Source organism: Trachinotus anak, unplaced genomic scaffold (genome assembly GCF_046630095.1).
Source record: "Trachinotus anak isolate AG129_WGS33_773 ecotype Australia unplaced genomic scaffold, CSIRO_AGI_Tana_v1 ptg000002l, whole genome shotgun sequence".
Taxonomy (NCBI): Eukaryota; Metazoa; Chordata; class Actinopteri; order Carangiformes; family Carangidae; genus Trachinotus; species Trachinotus anak.
The window spans coordinates 8,196,258-8,219,703 of NW_027273853.1; the positions used below are offsets into that span (position 1 = coordinate 8,196,258).

The 23,446-nt window shown below is 39.7% G+C and overlaps 1 protein-coding gene across 2 annotated transcripts in view; it reads left to right on the forward strand.

Annotated features, from left to right (window-relative positions):
- Positions 1-23,446, forward strand: part of plxnb2b (plexin b2b) — a 122,105-nt gene that overhangs the window by 89,998 nt on the left and 8,661 nt on the right. For both annotated transcript variants that reach the window (XM_071493786.1, XM_071493794.1), the window contains 14 exons: positions 3,554-3,665; positions 4,433-4,569; positions 4,996-5,178; positions 6,842-6,935; positions 9,330-9,527; positions 11,259-11,438; positions 12,759-12,895; positions 14,876-14,976; positions 15,336-15,565; positions 17,611-17,792; positions 20,157-20,223; positions 20,883-21,029; positions 22,209-22,365; positions 23,258-23,358. In XM_071493786.1, the coding sequence (XP_071349887.1) occupies positions 3,554-3,665; positions 4,433-4,569; positions 4,996-5,178; positions 6,842-6,935; positions 9,330-9,527; positions 11,259-11,438; positions 12,759-12,895; positions 14,876-14,976; positions 15,336-15,565; positions 17,611-17,792; positions 20,157-20,223; positions 20,883-21,029; positions 22,209-22,365; positions 23,258-23,358 (2,026 nt within the window). The remainder of the gene's footprint in view (positions 1-3,553; positions 3,666-4,432; positions 4,570-4,995; positions 5,179-6,841; positions 6,936-9,329; positions 9,528-11,258; positions 11,439-12,758; positions 12,896-14,875; positions 14,977-15,335; positions 15,566-17,610; positions 17,793-20,156; positions 20,224-20,882; positions 21,030-22,208; positions 22,366-23,257; positions 23,359-23,446) is intronic.

A 23,446-nucleotide genomic window follows, 5' to 3' on the forward strand; every position in this document is an offset into this window, starting at 1 on the left:
CTCAAGATGAAAGAATTTTCAGGAGACCCAGATAAGCAGAAGCATTTATTGAAGCTGGGTCGAGGAGAATAGAGATGAGCAATACAGGTTAACGCTGTGTGATGCCACCCAATTCTGAAGGACATCTTGCTTGCAGGGTGTATTTAAACTTACCGCTTGTCCAAATAAGCATGTTCTTCATGGGACCATAGCACCCCTTCATACATGTCACCAAATCCTGAACATTTAATCACATCAGCTTAAGTCATGTTGTATGTTTCATGCAATACCTATGTCCTTAACCTACAATATGCATAACGAAGATTTCTCTCACTCGACCAAAGCATATGGTGAACTGAATGATTATTGCAATAACAGAGCAAACTTCACTATAAATGTAAACCAAGAACACAGAGGTAGCAGCTTGGCAAAACTCTGTTTGCTGGTAGAGACAGATATGTATCTCTTAGTTCACATTTCTTAGGTTTTTTTTTTCTTTTTTATCAGATGATGGTTTCAAACATATTCATCTTTAATCATTTTTCATCAAAGATTGAGCCCAGTGGAACCCAGTCTTCAAAAACCTGGAGGTCTTGATACATCAACTCCAAATTATTATCATATTGTCACTTACCATTCACTGTGGTGCTCAAATAGCAGTGGTGGCTCTGCGAATAGCCACTTTAACAGGAGCACAAGAGAACCAAGAGTAGCCCTGATACTATAAGAGTAACCAAGAATTTAACTAAGCCGGACCCCCAGGACCCAAACAAATCAGAGACACCCCACAAGCAAAATCTATGATTAATATGTAGCTTCTAAATACCATTATGGTGTGTCATGACCCACATCCATATCCATACGCTCTGTTGTTGTGTTAGATGTAGGAGCAACATTCATTACCAATGGCTTTGCATGTTCCCCTCTGGGATGCTAACAGTAGATCAAGTCCTGTTGGGAACTCCTATCCCATCTTGTCTCTGCTAGAGTGGCAGCAGCAAGAAAGAGGAAGTCTTCATCTGTCTGTCTCCTGTCTGGACATGGCAGATTAACAATGCATAATATTATTAGCAGTCTCTCTGGGGTGAGTTTGCCTTGGCACTTTGCCCACCCACATCTCTGCTTTAGCAGTGGCCATGATGTCATCGTGGTGGCGCTCTTTAATTTTTGTAATTTCTGCAGCTGTGGTCTGCAACACAGTTTCCAGCAAAGGTAAACGATGCAAAACAGTCTTTCCATACTATGTCTCAACTCTCATACTCTTGCCACTCTATAATTTCCTTCCACACTCTCTCGTGTATCTGAAAAACCAGGCTGGATTTCCTTTACTGGGGTCAGTCATCACTTCGGCCATTTGCAGCTTACACTCATCAAAGGAACCCTCATTTGGCCATTCACCATATGTCCATTCACACATGAGCGCTGTGAAAGATATAATATAATACTTTCTGCCTACCTACCATTCTGCAGGCATACATGGGGAAAAACTTGCCTCTTAGGAGCAGATCGTTTTTACTTTAAAGTTTTACTTTTAGCATATTTTGGTGAATTATTTACAGATGTACTTTTAATGTCTGCTGTGGACTGATATTACCCATATTTACATTTACATTTACAGCATTCAAATTCATGTTCAAGCATTAAACGCTCAAACATACACATCAGTAAACACTGTAGCGGCAACAGAATTTTCTTTTCATTTTCTTCTGTTCTGTTTTTTCTACATCACTGGTGGCAATTTGAGACTTTAAAAGTGAAAGCTGAAGTATTTTGCCTTGTTTTCACACTCTGCCAATTGGCGCATAGCTCTCTTAAGAGATAAGCATGACAGTAACTCCCTTTTCCCAATGGACTCAGACTCACCACAGGTCTCGATTACACAGAATAAGCATTTTCAGCTGGCTCAGAACGTCTTCACGTGGGTGTAACCTCACTGTGGGTCTTATCTGTATCAGGCGCAACCCTAGGTAGCCCTGAGAAAAAAAACCACAGAAAACAATCTCTGTGGTGCTGTGGGGGTTAAAAACACACTCTACAGTTCACTGACATCAGCATTTAAATAAACACACTTCATTTATACATTATCTGTATAAGATGAGAAATACATTGAGTTAAAGCACATTTTAGCTCATCAAACCTATCAGTTTTGTTTTATCACCCACGTGGAGATTTGTATGGATCGTACATCCTGAGCAACACACACAAAGGGATCAGCCAGGAGGCCTGTTACACTTGCAACAGATTTTCATGCAATACCTATGTCCTCCCACAGAGAAGACTGTGTATCTTGTTAACATGCATTGTTTGCATTATATAAGCCTATCGATGTTGTTATTGCTGGAACTACTACTAGCACCTCAAAACTGTACAGTACTTGAGTAAATATCCTTTATTGGTTTCTACCACTGGGGAATACTACTGAGTGTCGGTCTGTCTGTGACTGAACACTCAGTTATTTATGACTGATTAACATTGACACGACCATCTTTTTGGCTTCCAAGCAATCTGATTTCTTGGAGATATGTATTCACCAAAGCACTGGAGATATACCACTCTCATACAGTGATAGCCACAGATTTCTTCAGTGGTGTGTTCATGCTGAGACACACTGTTCCACCTCATTCCAAAGGTGCTTTAATGAGCTGAGTATTGCCAAGAAAAGAACCCACTAGAATAAACTTGTAAGTCTGTCAAATGCACTTCAGTCACAGCAGTGTTTAAAAAGTGTTCCGTCAATACAAATGGTCTATAGAAGAGAAAACACCCACATCGTTGCCCCACGCCCACTACACCAGAACTGTTGACACCTGGCAGCATGGATCCACGTTTTGGACAAATTCTTGTCCCGCCATCTGCATGATGAGGCATAAACCAGGATTTATGAGACCAGATGGAATGTTTTTCACCCTTAAATCTTCCAGTTTTGGAGCTTATGCATCTACTGTTGCTGTCATTTTTACTTGTGTTGCCTGGTCCTCTACATGTTGTAGCTTACTTGCTGTATGTCTAAAGTTTTTCCATTACAATATTATTATTATTTGTTTATTACACAATTTTAGCATTCCTACAGTACGGCTTTGCGTTTTAATTTTCTAGGTCTTGGCCCACCTGTTAGCCTGTATGAGGCTTACCATTTTATGCTGACCTCTTTCATCAGAAACACATTTTCCCCTCGGGACTGCAGGAAACTTAGACGTGTTCAGTCTATCACATGATTCCCAGTAAACTACAGACACAGCAATGTGGAAAATTCCCATGGGGTTCAATTTCTGGGCTTCTAAAAGGCAGGCTGTCTGGCTTTAGAAACAATACTACATTCATAGCTGCTTAGACAACAGCATTGACTAAACATGAGCTTAACCTGTTTAGCATGTCTGCCATTTCATTTCTTAGTTATTTTCCATGCCTTATATTAACTCATTTATTGCCTTTCTTTGTCTTATGTTAAAGTCAACTAAATATCTTTGTTGATGTTTCCTTGACAAACGATTGAATTGAGAAAATAATTGTTATTTGCAGCCCGAGTCTGACATGTTTTCTCATCTTCCTTTTCCTTTCATGTTAACCTGTCCAGCGTGGTGTGTGAGATTGGACCTATCGGCCATTTGAAACAACACTGGGGCCAGGTGGAGGTGGAGGTGAAAGGGGGGAAGAGAGGAACATCCTCCATGTACTTCACCTACAGGGTAAATGTTCTCTCTAATTCACACTCACACACACACAGACACACATAATCTCTCCTCAGCTGCACTTCCAGTATGGAGGCGTACAACTTTGACCCAGAAAATAAACACATCCAAAAGCTTTCAGCTGATTTTGTTGTTTATGGCCTCTGTTATGTTTTGCATTTGCTAACTGCACAGCTCCTTATCAGAACATACCTAGGGCATGTCACTTAAGTGGAATATTCAAATACAACATTGCAGTGTATTGGCAAATTACATGTCAAGATGCTGTCGTATTACAATGGTAATGCACTGTACGATAAGCTAGAATGTGTATGCATTCCTCTTTAACCAGATGCTGTGAAGTAGTTCCCCTTTTCTCTCTAATACTTTAACAGGCTGCAGCGTAGCTATTTAACTGGCTTTTCATATCTCTGGCTCCGCTAAAGCTTCCCCACAGGGGAGTGCTCCGCCTAACTGTTTGCTCAGCAAATTGAGGCAGATGTGGTGCTTCTGTGTGTATGTGTGTGTCTGTGAATGTTTCTGATAGAGAGGGCGAGATCAAGGAGGGTGAGAGGAAATGTGTGTTTGTATGACATTGCACTGTATCTGTGTGTGTTCTTGCATGTGTGCGCGTGTGTGCGTGTGTGTGTGTGTGTGTGTGTGTGTGTGTGAGGGAGGGAGTGTTTGCCTGTGTGTTTGAGCTTCTGTGTGCTTGTAAATCCTTGCAGAGGAAAGAAGAGTATGTATTCATTCTGTATCTTGTGACCTCCTCTCCCTCTCACCAGGACCCGATTCCTGAGACGGTGACACCTGCCAAAGGTCCTAAAGCTGGGGGCACCCTCATTACAATTTCTGGGCGATTTTTGGACACTGGCAGCAAGGATGATGTACAGGTTACCATCGGAGGGGTGGACTGCACAGTGTAGGTTTTCTCGATATTTGTCACACGCGCCAAAAACCAATTCTGTTTAAGTTCAGTCTTCTTTGTTGCTACTTGTTATTCAGACATTGCGTTCTGTGAAAATTTTATAGTATCCACACTTTGAAGCCCATAAATTGATTCCTTTTAAGCCAAAATGGAATTGACCTTACCTTTGGTGTCATAAGGAGGATTTCTTTTTCCTTTACCATTTGCCTTCACTGTTGTGACCACAAGTGTTCTGTCAAAACCAGCGCATGGTGACATTTTAGGCAGAGGTAAGGGAAAAATAACAAGCTAGAAAAGCAGCAAAGCTAGGATTTAACAAGCTGTCAGGCTGCTGCCATGTTGGCTTCCACTGCACAGTGACCTTGTGCGACCCCCTCTCCTGCAGCCAGCCAGTGCTAAGTTATGTCCTTGTCTTGGCAGGGAGCATTTCGGAGCAGAGATCACCTGCAGGACAGGAGAATATCGAGCAGATAAGATGCCCTCCGACCCTCTCACCGTCACAGTGAAGTATGGAAAGAGTACCCCAGCAACCATTCAAAATGCCTTCCAGTTCTTCGAAAACCCCATCGTACTGGACCATCACCCCAAAGGAAGCTTTGTCTGGTCAGTTTAATGTAGCAGCTTGCAGATCTTTTATTTCTCACCAAAGTGTTTGTACTATTCATTGGTTCCATTTAAGAAAGTGCTTTTGGTTTTTTCATTTTACCTGGAGGCATATTGGACGAGATTGAAAGTTCAGGGGAAATTGTGATATTTGTCCATTGGACTGTAATTCTCATATTTTTGTCCATTATGACTAATGTACATGATAACATTTTACCTATTACTATCATTGTAGAGATTTGGAAAGTTTTCTACAACAGTTACAGTTATTTTCAGCTGACTCTTTGTTTTTTTTACTGAACTTGAACTCTCTTTTTGAAAAGATTTCTGTTACATTTACATTTTTAGTAGTTTAGTGGATTTAGAGATGACAATATCATCTCAATAACTACTTCTGAATTACCATGAAATGTTCCACATGTTCATAGTCCCTAAAGAATAAACCCTCTGACTTTGGTGATCCTCTAACTGCCATCGTTAACATTTGTGGTTTTGAGTAATATGTAATTTAGTTGAGTTTAGTTTCGTGCCAATTAGCAAATGTTAGCATGCTAACATACTAAACCAAGATGATGTCCGTTGTAAACGATAAACGTGCTAAACATCAGTGTGTTAGCATTGTAACAATGAGCATGTTAGCATCCTAAAGTTATTACATTTAGCTGAAGGCACTGCTGTGCAAAAGTACAGCCTCACAAAATTGTGTTTTTACTTTCTTTGACACTTCTGACACTTATCTTGAAATTTCAGGTGGGCTGCATTTAGCCAAACAATAAACTGTACTTGTTTACTTCATGTATTACAGCATATTGTACACTGTAAATAGACTGGTTTGGAAAGCTGTAGTAAGCTGTAGTAACCTTGCCCTAATCGACATCCTTCATCATTCATGTTTCTCAAATATCTAAAACATTAGTAGTGAGGAAAATGTTACTATGACTGATCACCATCATATAATGGACAAAAACAGGAGAAGAAGCTGTGCTGTGCTTTTGTTTTTAAAGTAGAGAAGCAATGAAAGAGAAGGAAAAAGCTCCTCAGTTGACACTGATGACAAGGTTGAACAGAACAGTACCGTAGATGGAAAATTGAACACTTTGAAAGCCACCTGCCTTGTTCTCTGCCCTGCAAACTTCTATCTGTGTGAAACCTTAGGAAAGGTCATTAATGCCAAGAACACTTTTGTTTTTAAAAGTACGATCTGTCCTCCAAGAGTTGCTGAGTATGCCAGTGTGTGTGTGTGTGTGTGTGTGTGTGTGTGTGTGTGTGTCTGTCTGTCTGTCTGTCTGTCTGTCTGTCTGTCTGTCTGTGTGCAGAATATTTTCCAGATTTCTGATTGGCTGAAGGGGATACAGACTCTAGCCTTTGATGTTGTAACAAACTTCTTGATGGTCACTGAAAATGGATCCATTAGTCGATTACCTTGCATCTTTTTCGGTGCAACTGAAAGCACTGTAGCACATGGCATACAGGCTGGAATAACAGACAACAGACTGCACACTCACCGGTTAAACTAATTTGTTTCCATCTCCGGTGAAAATGACCCCAGGTGCAATTTAAGACCTGTGACTCTCCCCATGATCTTGTCTTTGTGTGGCTGGGTGTATCTATGTGCTCTTCTGTGTTTTTGGTGTGTAAACGTATGTTTGTTCATGTGTTTTAGTGGCGGGAGGAACATTGTGGTGACCGGCTCCGGTTTTGACCTGATCCAGACCGCTGTAATGAAGGTCGAGGGAAACAACTCCACAGCTTTCGAGGTTTTTATTCCATTTATTTATCAGCATCCGTCTCTTTCTATCTTCATCAACCTCTAATGATGATTATTTCTTTGCTCTCGTCACTCTTTGTCTTTACTGTCTTTTTCCTATCATTCTCTACTTTTCCATTTGCTCCCCCCATCAGAGTAGCGGCACTGTCCATCACTCTCCCCACATCTCATGAGCCCACGACTACAGTGGTGATTCATTCAAACTCTGTGAAGCAATTCAACTGTTTGAGCCTACACACACACACACACACACACACACCAACAAACACACACACACACTGTATCGCCATTTCTCTGCTTCCACTGATCAGTGAGATTTCATAAGCCAGTATGACTTCATCTTTACTTCACTTCTCAGACCATAAATCCTTAAAACCTGTAGGATTGCAGATAGCAGCGCCACTGTTTCACCCTCCCCCAAATCTAACTATGTTCTTCGTCCAGCTTAATCAAGTAGGACTGACTCTGCCAGGAAACTTGAAGGAGTTACTCACAGTAGCTTGCTGGCACCTGCCCTCCAGTGTACTGGGCGGTGTTAAGCAGTAGCAATTTTGTTCATTTCATTTAAAGGGCTAAATTTAATACCGGCATTAAGGTTGCAGAAGATTATGTGACTACGGCGCTCTTCACCACTTTACTCCTGGCCAAGTCCCTGGTCCTTGCTACCCAGGGACCGGAGAGATTTGAAAGGACCTCTGGCTGCCACAAACTAACAGCGTATGTAATGTGTTATCTCAAAGGCCTTGGCTGGTCAACTTCATAAGCTCCTCTTGATTTAAGTCCATCCGCTGAACTGCAACCAAATATTTGGAGACATTATGACTGCTGGCCTGTGGTAAAAACATGTTGATTACATTGTAGGTCAGGTTAGGGGCTCGAAGCAGATTTTTTTCTTTCTTTCGAGAATAGAAATACATAGGCTGCTAACTGTCAGGTGTTGTCGTGTAGCTAACTGAACTAAATGACAAAACTAGTTTCCTAATATGACCTGTTTGGAGGAAATGAGAAGGAGGAGATTGAAAATTACATTTCACTCAGACTAAATGACCTAATACCTTGTGTAATTGCATGAATACTAACTCTGACAAACATCTTTCCCCATGCACACATCTATATATAAAAACAAAGCCATGTCTACATTTACACAGGATCATCAGGTTTAATGTAATGCTTGGTCCAAAACATTGTTGATTTAGGCAGTTATAGTATAGTTTCATGTTGCAGTGATGCTACAGTGACTTCCTGGTCACACATTTCTTTGCTTTTGCTTAGATGGCACTACTGATGTTTCTTTGCAACGGATTTGCACATCACTTATTTTTTATTACTTTAATTGCCATTCCACTGGCATGGCTCTGTGGCCACTGTTGATTAGTTTTTCCAACCTGAAATTCCTAAACAACTATTACATTTTTTTTTTACATTTTTAAAGACATTGGTAACTGGCATTCCATCTAGCACCATCAGGTCAAAATCAAAATTTTAATTTGTTCAACATAGTGCATGACCAAACACCTGTACAACTAATGATATTCCCCTCAGCATCCCCTATACTTAGTGTTTAGTGCTGATTAGCAAACATTACCATGCTAACAGGCTAATGGCAAGCTGCTTACAGACTAAAATTGTGAGCATAGTTCTCATTGTGCTGAGATACAATCTTAGATAGCTGCTCAAATGGTTGTAGTCTGCCAGTTAAGTTTGTATATTTTTGTGCACGTTTGCCATTTACATAGTTAAATGCCAAAAGGCATTCGACTCATACCAACCAGCCTCAAAATTTATAGTAGGTCTGCTTGACTTTTTCAGAGCATTACTCAATGTAGCCTACGTCTTCTGCCTTTCCCTTTTGAAAAACTTCTGCATGTAGGACTAAAGGGTTTAGCTGTCACACACGGCTATTGTCAGCCCCGTATGGAAACAATCAGAGAATGACAGAAATATCACCATCAGTCCAGTTAATCAAACACAAATAAACAAAGCCAGAGGAGGAATAACTCAACGTGGCTTGTGATTCATCAGAGGCTGCTATTCTACGATGGCAGATTGGGATGTTAATAGAAAAGAGACACATCATTTTACCTACCCCATTGTACTAAACCAGGCTCCCCCCCCCCCCACTGCCCCACCCCCAAAACACTCTTCCCTCACACAACAAAAACATGAATTCATCGTCTTTCAAAAAAAAAGATAAAAGAAAAAGAAAAACCTAAACGCCCACTCTTTGCCTTTTATTTTTCTTATTTCTAATCCTAACCCATATTTTTTTTTTGTTGAAATAAATTTTTGAATTCCCCTTCATGTCTTGCTTACTTTATGTGTGTTAACTACTTGGCTGTTTGTGTTGAGTTGTAACATTTTACCGTCCCTCCGACACTTTCAGAACGCTCGCGAAAAGAACGACACTGTCATCCAGTTTCACTCCCCAACAGTATTCGGCTCCCTGAACCAGCACTTTAAAACCTACATTCAGCTGGACAACTGGGTGAAGGAACTGAAGCCCTTCGACTACCACCCTGACCCCATCTTCAACGAACTGACAAAGAAGGTCATCACCGAGGCCAGCATCATCATCGTCACTGTGAGTAAAGACCACACAGCTTCCCTCGAAGGCTGCAGATGTAGTATTTGTGTTTCTGAGCGCAGTCTTCTCTGTGTGAAGGAATTAAGACAAATGGTGTTATTATCTGACTTGAGGAGAAAAATGGTAAAGATGCCAAACTGCAGCTGCTGTGCCACATTTTCACTCTTCAAATGCTGATATTATGTTTGAGTTTCACTGCATTTAAAAATTATGCAAATAGCGGCACATTTATTATTTTAGCTCAGTGGTGTGATTGTTTTGGAAGTCAAATGAACCGAGGCAAATGTATACTAGAAGTCGCAATTAGCAAACATTTATTTGGAAACAGATAGAAATAACGCTCTTAATGAAAATATCCATTTCTCTGAAACAGGGGTCAGGTCAAGAGGTGATTAACAGAGTAGGATAGCAGAAAACATTTCTGAGATGCAAAATTGTGTCTTTTTTTTTAACTGTAATTTTTTTTCTGGATTGCTGCATAATTTGGCCTTTTCAGGAGTTGAAAACATTTTCAAATACAGCAATAATGAAGATTCCCTTTTTTGGTTAATGGTCATGAGGTATTTTAAGTACACAAAAATGGTTGGAAGCAGCTGCTCTAAAGTTTACACTGAATATAAATGAAAAATACACTGCAGCATTACTCAATTCTTATCTGACTGACAACTAAATAAGTTTAGAAATGAAGTTCAGGATGTCACACTTCCTTATTAAAAATAGAATAGTCAAAAATAAACAGAAGAGTACAATCAGTTTAAGTTTTAATTTATTTTAATAGCTCATTTGAGGTAGAGGAAAAAGGGCCTTTCTCGTAATTCATCATATCATTTGAAGTTAAGCAAAAATGATAAAGGCTTATATCTTTTTCCACACTCCTTTTTTATTATTTAGCTATCTGTATTATTTATTTTGACTAACAACAGTATTTCATTATCCGTTAGTTGCAGATAATTTATTCGATTAGTCATTTTCATCTATAAAATTTCAGTATGTTGTGACAGATGCTTCAATCATACTTTCCTATGTGATGTCATTGTTCCTGTTTTGTCTGACAGACACACAAATCCCAAAGATATTCATCTTATTATCACATAAGACAAAGAAAAACAGCGAATCATCATAAGTGAGAAGCTGAATCAGGGGAATGTGATTGATTACCAGAATGGTTCAGATTCCTTCCGATAGCCTGTTACTTGCTTTCTTTCAGCTTCAGGGCTCCACAGTATTCTCTCTGTAGGATTCTTTGGGTAAACACACTTTAGGTAAATTAGTTTGGAAAGGAAAAGGTCTGAGGACTTTTCAATTACTCAGCTGCTGGTTTACTTAAGCTAATTTCACCTTTCTTATATTCCAGAGTGCATTAGAATAATTGAAAGCATGTCTGTAGATATAGAAGTGTGCTGTAGAATCTTAAAGTGTGTACTGCAGCAATGCCAGGGCTGTGGGATTGACTGGAGCTGTGCCTAAAGTGTCTTAAGTCGGAAACTCCTTAGAAATGTGCTTACAACAACTGTAATCTTAATCTTTCTAATTAATTTTGGCTCTCATGGTGGAACAGTGAAGCGCTGTTATAAACTTTCCACCCAGTCCAAATGAAAATGTTTACAATAAATGTTTTTAATACTCAACATGTGATGCTTGATGGTTTGTCAACGCAGTAATTAATCCCCTCGCCCCTTGTTTTCCAGTCACGACTCTGTGAGCATTATAGTTCCTCTTCCCCTGCAGGGTCGAGGATTCTCCAAAGCTATGACAGCCAAAGAGGCTCAAGCTTTTGTGGGCGATGTTTCCTGTCTGGTCAACACACTTCAGGATGACAAGCTGTTCCTGGACCCACCGGCCACCCCGCCCCGCACTCGCTCCAGACGGCACCGCAGAGACACCAGCCCCGAGCTGCTGGATCTAATGGTCAGAGCAGATACAGACAAACAAAACACACAATGGTGGCGGAAGTATTTAGATCCTTTACTGCAGTAAAGATGTTACTACTGCACTGCAAAAATACTCCATCATGAGTAAAATGCACTGCACTGAAAATGTTACTTAAGTGAAAATATGTAAAGAAAATCAGGGAAATGTATTTAAAGTATTAAAAGTACCTAATGCAGAAAAATGGGCCCTGTAAGGGTTATATTAATATATATTATATCATCAGAGTATTATTATGCAAGCGTTTATGTGTTGTAGCTGGTTGAGATGAAGCCAATTTTCTGTTGATTGTTTGGTTCATGAAAATAGAAGAAAATAGTGAGAAATGCCCATCACAATTACTCTGGGTAATTGTGATGGGCATTTCGCCTTTATTTAGGGAGGGGAAGCAGCAAATCCTCATATTTCAGAAACTAGAACCGTGGAATGTTGACTTGAACGATTATCAAAGTTGTTGCCAATTACTTGTCTGTGTCTTGTATATACAGTACTGTTGGGTAGTTTAATCTATATGAAAGCATCATATTTTATAAGCTCTTAAATTCTTCATTTGTAAAGTACCAAGTCAACAAAGCTGTTAGATAAATGTGGTGCAGTAAAAAGTATCATATTTCCCGCTGAAATGTAGTGAAGTAGAAGTAGATCATGAAAAAAAATACTTAAGTACAAATACCTTAAATCTGTATTTAAGTAAAGTACTTGATTGAGCGACTCTCCACCACTGTAGACACGTACACAGACTTGCAGATGAGAGTGTGCATGCATCATAAATCTTTACTTCTCTCGGTGGGTCCTCTGTACTATGAGACCCCATTTTTTCACCGGTTTAACAGTTTTCATCTAGCTACAGGCTCTTATAATTATATTTAATTAAAGCCGAGCCACGATTGTGATGAATACCGTAACCTCTTCTCTGGGTAATTCCTCTAAGTGAGCTATTGTTTTATTTCTGTGGCTGTGTGCCGCATAAAGAAGTGACACCACAGCACCATCAATAGTACAACCTATGCCTACATAGAAAAACCTTGATTATAAAGGGTCAAACTCAATACATTTATGCATTTGCTCAATTAATGTGGGCCCACCAACTTGAACCTAGCCCCAGTACTTTTGAAATACTGAAAGGTCCCGCAGCTGTTTTAGCAGAACTGCAGGCAATTATGCAGATTCTCCTCAGTCCCCCATTTCCTCTCCAACACAGTCGAAGCTTTATCATTGACACCTACCTGAATTACTTTCTGGCTAAAATGTGGAGAGCCTGTGCAGATAATAAGATTCCCTCTCTGTGTTTCTCCACAGATCAAGTTTGGGAAGGGGGAGTGGGTGGTCGGCTGGGTGCGATACGAAAATAAGAATGAATCGTCTCTCTACATCATCATCCCTGCTGTTATTGTGCCCATGCTGCTGATCATCGCCATCTCTGTCTACTGCTACAGGTAAGTTAAACACTTTTAGGTTACCTTCACATATACTATGATAAAATTAAGGAGGGTAACTTCTTTGAATTGTATTTTTAGACTAGAGAAGCTATAGAAATCTCTACTATCACAACTTGTTGACCCTAGACAGTTAAATGTCACATAGTGCTCTATAATCACTATTTGTGGTGTTTAGGACTTTTTTAACTGTCATTGTTTTGAACACTTTTTCTTGCAGGAGGTCACTGAGCAAAAAAACATCATCCATTTACAGTTAACTTACTGTAGAAATTGATTTTACTCCATTACTTTCCAGGCTTCCTTAGACTCAGCTTCTGTATGTATGAAAAATAATAACTTGCAAAATCAATCGATTTTTTTTTCTTTAACTTTTTTTTTTCTCTCTTTTCATTCCTGACCTTATTAAAAACCCAATGTGTAGAAAGATATTGAAGTGGTAACTCTTCCCTTTTAGAGCTGGCCTTGCACATTTGATGAAGAGAACTGTACTTGGAGTATGTTTGGGGTCAGTTAAATCCCAGAGAGGTACAACTCCCTTTCTGGTCTCTAATAAACAAACTTCTGTAAAAGTCAAATAACTGAATTTCAAAAAGACTCATCAGGAGGAGCAGTGCTGCATATAATGTACCAATCACAGACATAAAAAATCCATTGTATTTAACCATGTTTTACAGTCATTTAGCCGCAAAACAGAAACAATGCATCATTTTCTGTTGCAGACATATGAAACATACCATCAATTTGGAAAATGTTTATAAGAAAATTTCATAAAATTAAAACTCATTAAGTATTAAGCTTATAAAACAATGTTAAGTATGTTTTTTTGGGAGATTAAAGAACGTTCGGTGTCTCTGGGCCTCTAAATGGAAGACTGAGGTTTAATGAAGCAAAGTCCTACAGAAAAGTCATTAAAAATTTTTTTTTTTTTGTTCTTTTCATAAACTTATGAAGTTCTGACTCCCATGCTGAGAACTACTTTTATATGCAATGTAGCACACTTGTTCACCTTATTGGAAGTAAAGCACTTCTAGCTTTAGCTTTAGCTACCTTTAGCTGTAGTTAGGTTCTTTAACTGTTCTGTGGCTTTTGTTTTATTATACATCATGAATCTGTATTTGGCATCTCTTTCAAAGATGAGTTCACAAGCAGAGTCAGCACAGCTATTACTAGCCAACTAAAAAATTAGCTGTTGTTTGATGTCTGTGTATCATCTATAAGCTGTGACCTACTGATGATCCTTTGTTACGTAATGTTACTCCAGATCATTAAAGTCTTCAGCCAAGTTGTTGATTTGAATTGCTGGAGGGCTGATGTAATAGCTCGCTCTGCATCATTTGGTGTGCATTATCTAGTGTGGTGATTAAAGGGAGCAGTAATTAATGAAACAAAAATGAAAGTTTACACCTGACAAATTAATATTATAGTTTCCTATGTCACTTTTGCATGTTAGTGTGGGGCATTATGTTAAGGGTAAAGGTTTTAAGTATTCAAAGATTTAAAGAAAACTAACATTTTGTTCTACCCCACTAACAAATACAAATTTTAAGCCATTCAAGTTATAATAATCTGTTTATCTCTATAAAGTTTAGCCTATACAGTATATCCTCGAGGTTCTCCCAAAAAGAGGCTTTGTTTGCTAGTTAATTTATGTCTATTACAGGCAATTATGCATTTGTTAAACTTTTCAGCACATTTTCAACTAAATATTCATAAAACACCTACATCAGGAACTGCACACCCACAGTGGCAGAATAATAGCTGCAGTAATCAGATATTTTTGTTAAACTCTGAGAAAATACTGTGTAAAGTTATCAACCAAAAGTGCCAATTATCCTCCCTAAATAACAGTGTGTAGTCTTTGAACAACAATTTGATGAAATGATTTTTTTTTTTTTTTTTTGAAAGTCAGAATCCTTCCTTTCTACAAACTTTTGCTATACTGACACCTGTGTTGTGTTTGCCTGTTTGTCTTGTCAGGAGAAAGAGTCAACAGGCTGAGAGGGAGTATGAGAAGGTGAAACACCAGCTCGAGAATCTGGAGGAGAGCGTACGAGACCGCTGCAAGAAAGAATTCACAGGTAGCCTACAAACGGTGAAACTGTGCAAAAGCTCTGCAGTATTGCTAATACCCCTCAAAGGATTCATCTCTCTAAGCAGCTGTAAAGTAATTCAGTGTTTCATGACGCTGATTACATTTCTTTGATGCAGTGTACTACAGGGAATTAAATAATTTCTCCTTCTTAACATCATGTTATCATTATGAGGAGCAGTTTTACAGTAACATATGGAAGACAATCTTTCATTGCTGAAATTGTTTTCCTGTGAATTGCTCCCCGCTCTCTGACACAGTGATTGAGACACATGAGCAGCGCACAAATGACGAATGCTGCTTATTAATAAAGAATCCAGATAAAATGTTCTTGTTTCTGTCGTGCAGACTTGATGATCGAGATGGAGGACCACACTAACGAACTGAGCGAGGGACGAATCCCCTTCCTGGACTACAAGACCTACACAGACCGTGTCTTCTTCCTGCCCTCTAAGGACGGTGCTAATGATGTGATGATCACAGGGAAGCTAGACATCCCAGAGGCTCGAAGGGCCATCGTGACCCAGGCGCTCAATCAGTTTTCCAACCTCCTGAACTCCAAGACCTTCCTCATTAATGTAATTATACTTCATGTTGTACATGTGTATCAGTGAATGATCATCTGTGGTCTGATAATGTCCGCACAAATGTATGTTACCGCAGCATTGAGCAGGTGTGCAGCATTAGAGCTTCACAACATGACTGATGCTGAATTTTCATAATTTTCATTTTTGCCACATTAGCAGAAGTGCTCAAGGAATGTCAGTGTTGGTCAGTCCATCACTTTGGTCCATACTGAAATAGCTCAGCAACCACCAGCAGGCTGACATTTGTGCTTCTGAGTGAAATATTGACAGGTTTTGGATGGATTGCCACAACACTAGGGCTAAAGGAAGGCTGGGTTTATTATAGTGCCTCCTTGTGCCTCATTTATTGAAGGAAAAACAGCTTATTTGATTACACAATTTATCTTCCACTAAAAAGCATGTTTTAATTTAGTTGTAAACATAAAAATATGTTTTTAATCTACCTGGTTCTGAGTAGATAATGATAATATAGATAAATTATTATTATTATTATTATTATTATTATTATTATTATTATTATTATTATTATTATTATTATTTCTGACAAAATAGCCTACTTGCTAAACTAGTGACATTCCCATCAGCCTTAACTGTACTTTGTGTGTAGTGCTAATTAGCAAATATTAGCATACTAACACAACCTAGATGAAGAACATGATAAACATTATACCTTCAAAACATCATTTGTTCACACTGCCATCAGACTATTGAACAACTCAGACAAAGGCAGTGGCTAATGAGACAAACCAAATACATGAATAAGCGACTGGACAAATTGAATTTCCCTATAGGAATCAATAAAGTGTTTTTTATCTTATCTCTTTTTTAATCAACCCGTTAAGATTGTAATTGTGAGCATATTAGCATGCCGATATTAGCATTTAGCTCTACAGATTGCTGTGTTCAAGTAGCCTTACAGCTATCAGATAGCATGGCTGAGGACTCTTATGAAACATCAATCAGTCTACATTTAGACATATAATAACCTGTGTTTGTTCAGTTTATTTAGTATACAGTATACCATAAATTCATAAATTGACTTCAACTATATGGCTGGCAACGTAGTTTTAACAAAATCCTCTCAGTTCACCAAATTAGCAGCAATGTAAACTTAAAAAACCCTGCCGACCTTGAGCGTAAGCAGAAATGTCTCGCTGATTTAAAGCTTTTTAGAAATCGAAAAAGCAGTTGTGAAGTTGTTTGTAAATAAACTAAACTAACCTTGTCCACTGTGATGAAGGAGTGTGTCAATTCATCAATATGGCTCTTATATTTGTTGGCACAACAGTGGAGTTTTATGGCCTGGAGCCACGAGGATGTAGCTACACAGGCAATCCTCCTAAAATGCAGCAGGATAAATTCACTGTTTTTTTTAAGATGGTTTTCTGGTAGCAGTAAAAGGGGTAAAATCACCCTCAGCCTTATCCTTAGCTACTTAGGTAAGCTTTTATTTCACAAGTGTGAATTTACCTCCCACTACATCGAGTGCACACTCCCCTATGTCTCTGCAAGCTTTCAAAAACTGCCATAACCCCAGTCAATAATACTTTAAGGTCCTTTAGAACTATTTAAAATTCAGGATGCCCTCCCTTCAAGGAGCCTGTAATGTTTTAGTTAGAGGAGGAAGCTACAGTATTAGAAGCGAGAAGCAGACGACACAGCAGAGGGAGATGTGTGAAGATTTCTAATAATACAATATTGCTGGCACAGAAATGGCCTCTGAGGTGTTAACTGCATATGTGTGGGTGATTCCTCTTCCACTAATTGGTATCTTTTCTAAGCCACAATATTTTACAGGGCAGAACTAAATTTACCTTGATAATTATTGTTTTCACTAGCATTAGTCTCTTGATTATTTAAAAGCATATCATGTTGGATTTGTTTCTGTGTGTGCAGGCTTAATTAATTTCGCTCGTCATTTGCCTGTTTCTCTGTGTGTGTGTGTGTGTGTGTGTGTGTGTGTGTGTGTGTGTGTGTGTGTGTGTGTGTGTGTGGGTGTGTGTGTGTGTGGGTGTGTGGGTGTGTGGTGTTTGTAGTTTATCCGTACTCTGGAGCGCAGTCATGACTTCAACGCCAGGGCCAAGGTATACTTTGCCTCCTTGCTGACAGTGGCCCTGCATGGGAAACTGGAGTACTACACCGACATTATGAGAACGCTGCTGCTGGAGCTGATGGAGGAATACGTTCACAGCAAGAACCCCAAACTCATGCTGCGCAGGTGAGCGAGCACCAATTCAGTCCCGCTGCTCAGTTGATACTGGTGCAGTCACAGTGAAAATATCAGTGCCAAGTTCAAAGCTACAAAGTTCGGCACTGCTAAGATATGAGAGCGACTGCATAACCGGGATGTTTTTGAGCCACACTAACGGAGTCACTCAAGGGATGGCAATGTAGGCCTGCTGACTGGTCCACAACTATGGTCCAGGCTGAAATATCTCTTTGGATGGATTGGCATTAAATTTTGTCAGACATTAATGTTCCCCAAAGGATGAATCTTAGTGACTTTGGTGATCCTCTGACTTTTCATGTAGCGTCAGCGGCAGGTTAGTTTTTACACATGTGGTGAAATATCCCAACATCTACAAGATGGGATGGCACAAAATTTTTTCATTCATTGTACGCAGAGAATGAATCCTAATAATCTTGGTGATCCCCTGACATTTCCTGTCATGATGAGGTTGAAATTTGCGGCTCTGAGTCTTGACAACTATCGAATGGATTGCCATGAGATATTGTTGAGACGTTCATAGTGCCACTGTCAGGTCAGATTTTCAATATAACCACTACTTTTGTTTACTGCCAAATACCAGCAAACCAAATTTCCATCAGGCTCAGTTGTACTTTGTGTGTAATGCTAATTAGCATAATGATAACATGCTTAAGTAAAAATTTGACCATGGTAAACATTACACCTTCACTGTGTTAACATTGCTATTTCAAGTTCATTAGCATAATAACATTGACATTTGGCTCAGAGCACCGCTGCTTTACTACGTCCTCACAGAGATGCTAACGTGGGTGTAGATTCTTACTCTTGTTTAGAGACTTTAGAGACAGCCCTGAGATTGAGAGACGTTCGTATTTCTCAGCTCTATAATCAGAATCATCCCATGTCTGAACCTGGCACGGATATTATCAGCCAGTTTAGGAGAACTGGGATTCAGTTCAAGCTGTGGTGGACTGTTTCATTCTGTTGCCATGTATTCTGTTGAATTTTGCACTGAATACTGTGGTTCACTATCAAGAGCCAGATGAGTGCTTGATCTATTCCAGTCCTCCTCCTTCTGTTTCTCCTTCTGTTTTTTTCCCTCCTCAGGGTCCAGCAACTACGTGCTGGATGATTTATTTTTTTTCTTTCACTCTTCCCCTTCATCATTTTCATTATCTTATCCTGTAATGCTTGACCAATGGGACATTGGCTAGAAATTACTTTTGGTCCATAATGTTTTTGATTGAATACACAAGTGAAATTATGCTGGCTTCCCAGGGGTTGCTTTATGGCATAATCTACATCTACATCAGGATGATCTCAATTCATTCAGAACAACTTTTATCAACTTAACCATCACCTGCAGCACTTGAGCCAACATTTGACATGTCTCAGATCAGATTCTATTTTAATAGACCTTTTCACCAAGAGGAGAGATCAGTTATTATGTAACAAAAATTAGCTACGCATCATGTAAATATTTTTGAAAATAATATTGTGTTTGGCATCAAATCACAAGTCGGTTATTTCAGGAACTTGCCAAATACTGTGGATGTCTTCCTCTGATATTACTGAATATTAACAGCTCAGTGTGTTCTCCCTTGGCAATAACTCATAATTTCTTTGTTTTATTGGATTCTGTAAACATTCAGCTGACTAATTTGATTGAAGTAAATAGCCTTAAGGAAAAAAAAAAAAGTCCTCCTTGTTCTTTACTGTTATCTTTGCTGTAATGATCATGCCAAGGTCAAATCATCCACTGACGGCTGCCTCCCCTCCCTCAGCAGGACCCACTTGTACAGTCGCTCATCACTGCTGGGAGGGGGTTATGTGATCTGAACTGTCTGTTTTGCCTAGGCACGCTGTGACTGGCTTTTATGCAAGTACACATCTTAATTATCCCCCAATGGAGAGGCTCATTATGCTGATTAGGCCATTGTGCCAACACAGGCCCCCTTATATACAAGACATCTAATTAGGCATGCTAACAGCTAACAATAGGTGCCACCAGTGGATATCTGTCATTAGGATGGGCGATCCGTCAAGTGACCACTGACATGAGTTTTGAATTAAAATATCATGACATTGACAAGATGTGCAGAAATGTCCCTTGCTGATATGTTTTAGAAACACTGTTCCACAAAAGAATTTTTAAGTGGACACAGTGAAAATGATCTATAACTTTCTTGGCTTACGGATTCTGAATTTAAGTGACATGATGTCAAAATACTAATTAAATATGTGCCATTTTTTTCTTGGATTTCTCAGTCAAATGTTATTGCTTCACTACTCATTAACATACAGGAATAATGCAGCAAAATTATTCACTTCTACTCTGACAGTGACATTAAAAATCGCTCACGTGTTTTCCAGGTCAGAGACGGTGGTGGAAAGGATGCTGTGCAACTGGATGTCGATCTGCCTTTACCAGTTTTTGAAGGTAACATGAGGTTTTGGATCAATTACAGTGTATTAAATGTAATATGATAACGTGATCTTCAAAGATTAGACGATCGATAGAAAATTAATTATGTAATTGATTGTTTAAGACCATTTCTCAAGCCAAAATGCCAAGCATTTGATGGTTCCAGCTTCTCAATTGTGATATTTCTGCTTTTTTTCTTTGTCCTACACTTTTGCACTGCTGGTCTCATAAAACAAGACATTTGATGACAACACATTGGGCTCTAGGAAACTGTGGTGGACACTTTCAGTGTTTTCTGATGTTGTTTTCTGATAATAAGAGGATTGTTTGTTTCAGCCCTAATGATAACTATAATTTTTATAACTAGTTTGAGGCAGTCCTAACATGTAAAAATATTGTCTAATTAATTCAGCAGTGAATGAACTTTATTATTATTGCTACAGTAAATGTGTATAATGACGTGCTACAGCTTTCAACCATGAGCTCAATTTATGGATTTCGCCATTTCTTTTATTAGTGCTTGGTATTGATAATGTGCACTTATCTGTCTTCCAAACTGCTAATCACAACAGTTAGCTTCTTGACAACATCTGTGGCAACTTCTAAATGGCTTTGTGTGCGTATGTGTGTTTTATGTGTATGTGTGTGTGTGTGTGTGTGTGTGTGTGTACCAGGACTCTGCAGGCGAGCCCTTGTACAAACTGTTCCGAGCCATCAAACACCAGATCGAGAAAGGGCCCGTGGACGCCAGAGTGAAGAAAGCCAAGTACACCCTCAACGACACAGGCCTGTTGGGCGACGACGTAGAGTACTCTGTCCTGGTGAGAAGGACAGACACACACACACACACACACACACACACACACACACACACACACACACACACAACAAACTGCACACAAATACTTGTGCATAAAAACTCCACAGTCAGAAAAATTGCACACACTGCTTTGAGATTGGATGGTGTTTTGTGCCTGGTGAGCAACACAAACAGACACACACACACACACATACACACATTGCAGTTGCCATGGTTACCACCGAAAACCCCCCAGGCGACTGCCCGCTTTTGTGTGACATCCATTTTCAGTGTCAATGTTCTCAGCTCGAAAACGACACAGGCAACACATTCCAATATAGCAGTGAAATGCATGGCTTAGGTGAAAGTACTACAAGTCGGCACAAGTAAAGAGTACAAGCCACCTACACAACCCGTTCTCGCCCTTCCAACCTGCACCAGCTCTGAATCCATTTGGGCAGCTTTCGGGAGTCAGGAGAAGCCTGTGTGTCTCGCTTTGGTATCGTGTTTCAATAATGGAGGCTAATGTGAACACAGCTGTTTTCTGTTAAAGTCAGCACAAATAAAAAGACCCATGGGTAATGGCGTTGTCGAGGACAATTATCAAATTAGCCTGAATTACACGTCTCCCGTCGTGATGGATCGCCTTCTGTGATTGAATTATAGAGGGAGAAAAAACACGATGAGCTAGATTTCACAGGCAGAGACAGTGTTTCCTATTGGCTTTAATTCACAGCGTGCTCTTCTCATTCTCTTCAAAGGCAGACAGGCTCATGAGGTTTCTGTTGTCACTGGATTGTCTGCCCCTCTGTTTGAATCCGTTGAGTGGTCAGTTAGTTATTTTCTGACAGTGTGGGAGGTGAGGTGGGTCAGAGTTTGCTCCCGCTGAGCCTTGGTCATTAGCCGGACAAGGTGACAGGAGTCCTGTCAGGTGTCACTGCAGTGTGTGTGTGTGTGTTTGTGTGTGTGTGTGTGCGCGCACGCTGACAGAAACCCGGTTACCATGGTGACAGTATCCCGATGGAGCTTGGTGTATGTGGGTGTGTGTTTGTGGGTGGGTGGCTGGGTGCTCTGGCCATGTTTGAATATTTCTGCATATTTGTCATTTGTTGTGCGTAGGTGCATGTGAACCGCACACACCATCGCCATGTAGACTTAATCTGTGTTTTGTGTGTGCGTGCACGCCTGTGTTTTTTCCCAGACCTTGCAAGTGCTGGTGCACGGCGAGGGTCCAGATGTGACACCCGTCAAAGTGCTGAACTGTGACACCATCTCGCAGGTGAAAGAGAAGATCATAGAGCAGGTGTACAGGAACCTGCCGTACTCCCTCAGGCCCAAGGTCGACAGTGTCACGCTGGGTGAGTAAATGAGGGCCACCTAAGAGGAGGATGAGTGGAAGCATGAAACCTCTAATAATGATGAATAATGTAACGTTTACAGGGAGTGGCAAAGATGTCAAAATGAGGAAGCTATTTCAGTCCTGACTGAAATGCATTTATAATAAAATCAGAATGTAATTATGTAAATAAATAATTGATTATTTATTTAATTTTATCTTCATTTAATAGATATTTCTGATGATCTCTCTCTCTCTCTCTGCCTCTCTGTTTGTGGAATAAAAAATGCTTTATTGAGACTGAGAAGTTTTTCAGTGTCAGCAGCATGAAGAAATCCTTCATCTTAAAACAAAGTTTTGCACACCACTGTAGTCAGAAACCTTGGGGACTGACTTGAAAGGCTAAAGCTCTATAGACATTTTCCAACATCAAAGCAATTTTTATTCCCACGCATGCTGTAGATCTCATTCCTTTATACATTTTAGATAAGCAGAGATCCGTCTTCTTTCATGGCGAATCACAAAGATAACCCCCTTTATTTGGTGGTACTTGTAAATGAATCATGTGTCGCAGATGGCGTTGAGCTCAGGTCGACAGTGCTGTCAGATTTTTTCTAAATTGAAAATGTTGGGGTGCAAATCACAGTTTAGAATTAGATTTAAATTATTCAGTAAATACTGAGATGTGTCGGTTCTTCACCCAAAATCAGCTCAAGTGTGTCACCAAATCCCAGGAGGCAGAGGCAGGCAGACAGTAGGATGGATTTATTTAAGACAGGATAAGCGCAGGGTAACACTGACCCATGATGAAATAAATGCTTCGGTATTGAAAAAAAAAAACGATTTGCTTTTACCTCCATGTAGCAGAGATAATTTCAGCTTTGACTGACTTTCTCCTCCTGCCCTCACCACAGAGTGGCGCCCCGGCTCAACAGGGCAGATTTTGTCGGATCTGGACTTGACTTCCCAGAAAGAGGGCAGGTGGAAACGCATCAACACCCTTGCACACTATAATGTGAGTACTGATGAAATGTAGATGCCTCAATGCAACAAAAAACTGACAAAAAGGAAGACTGAAAATAGCAAGGGATGCGAGGAGGCAT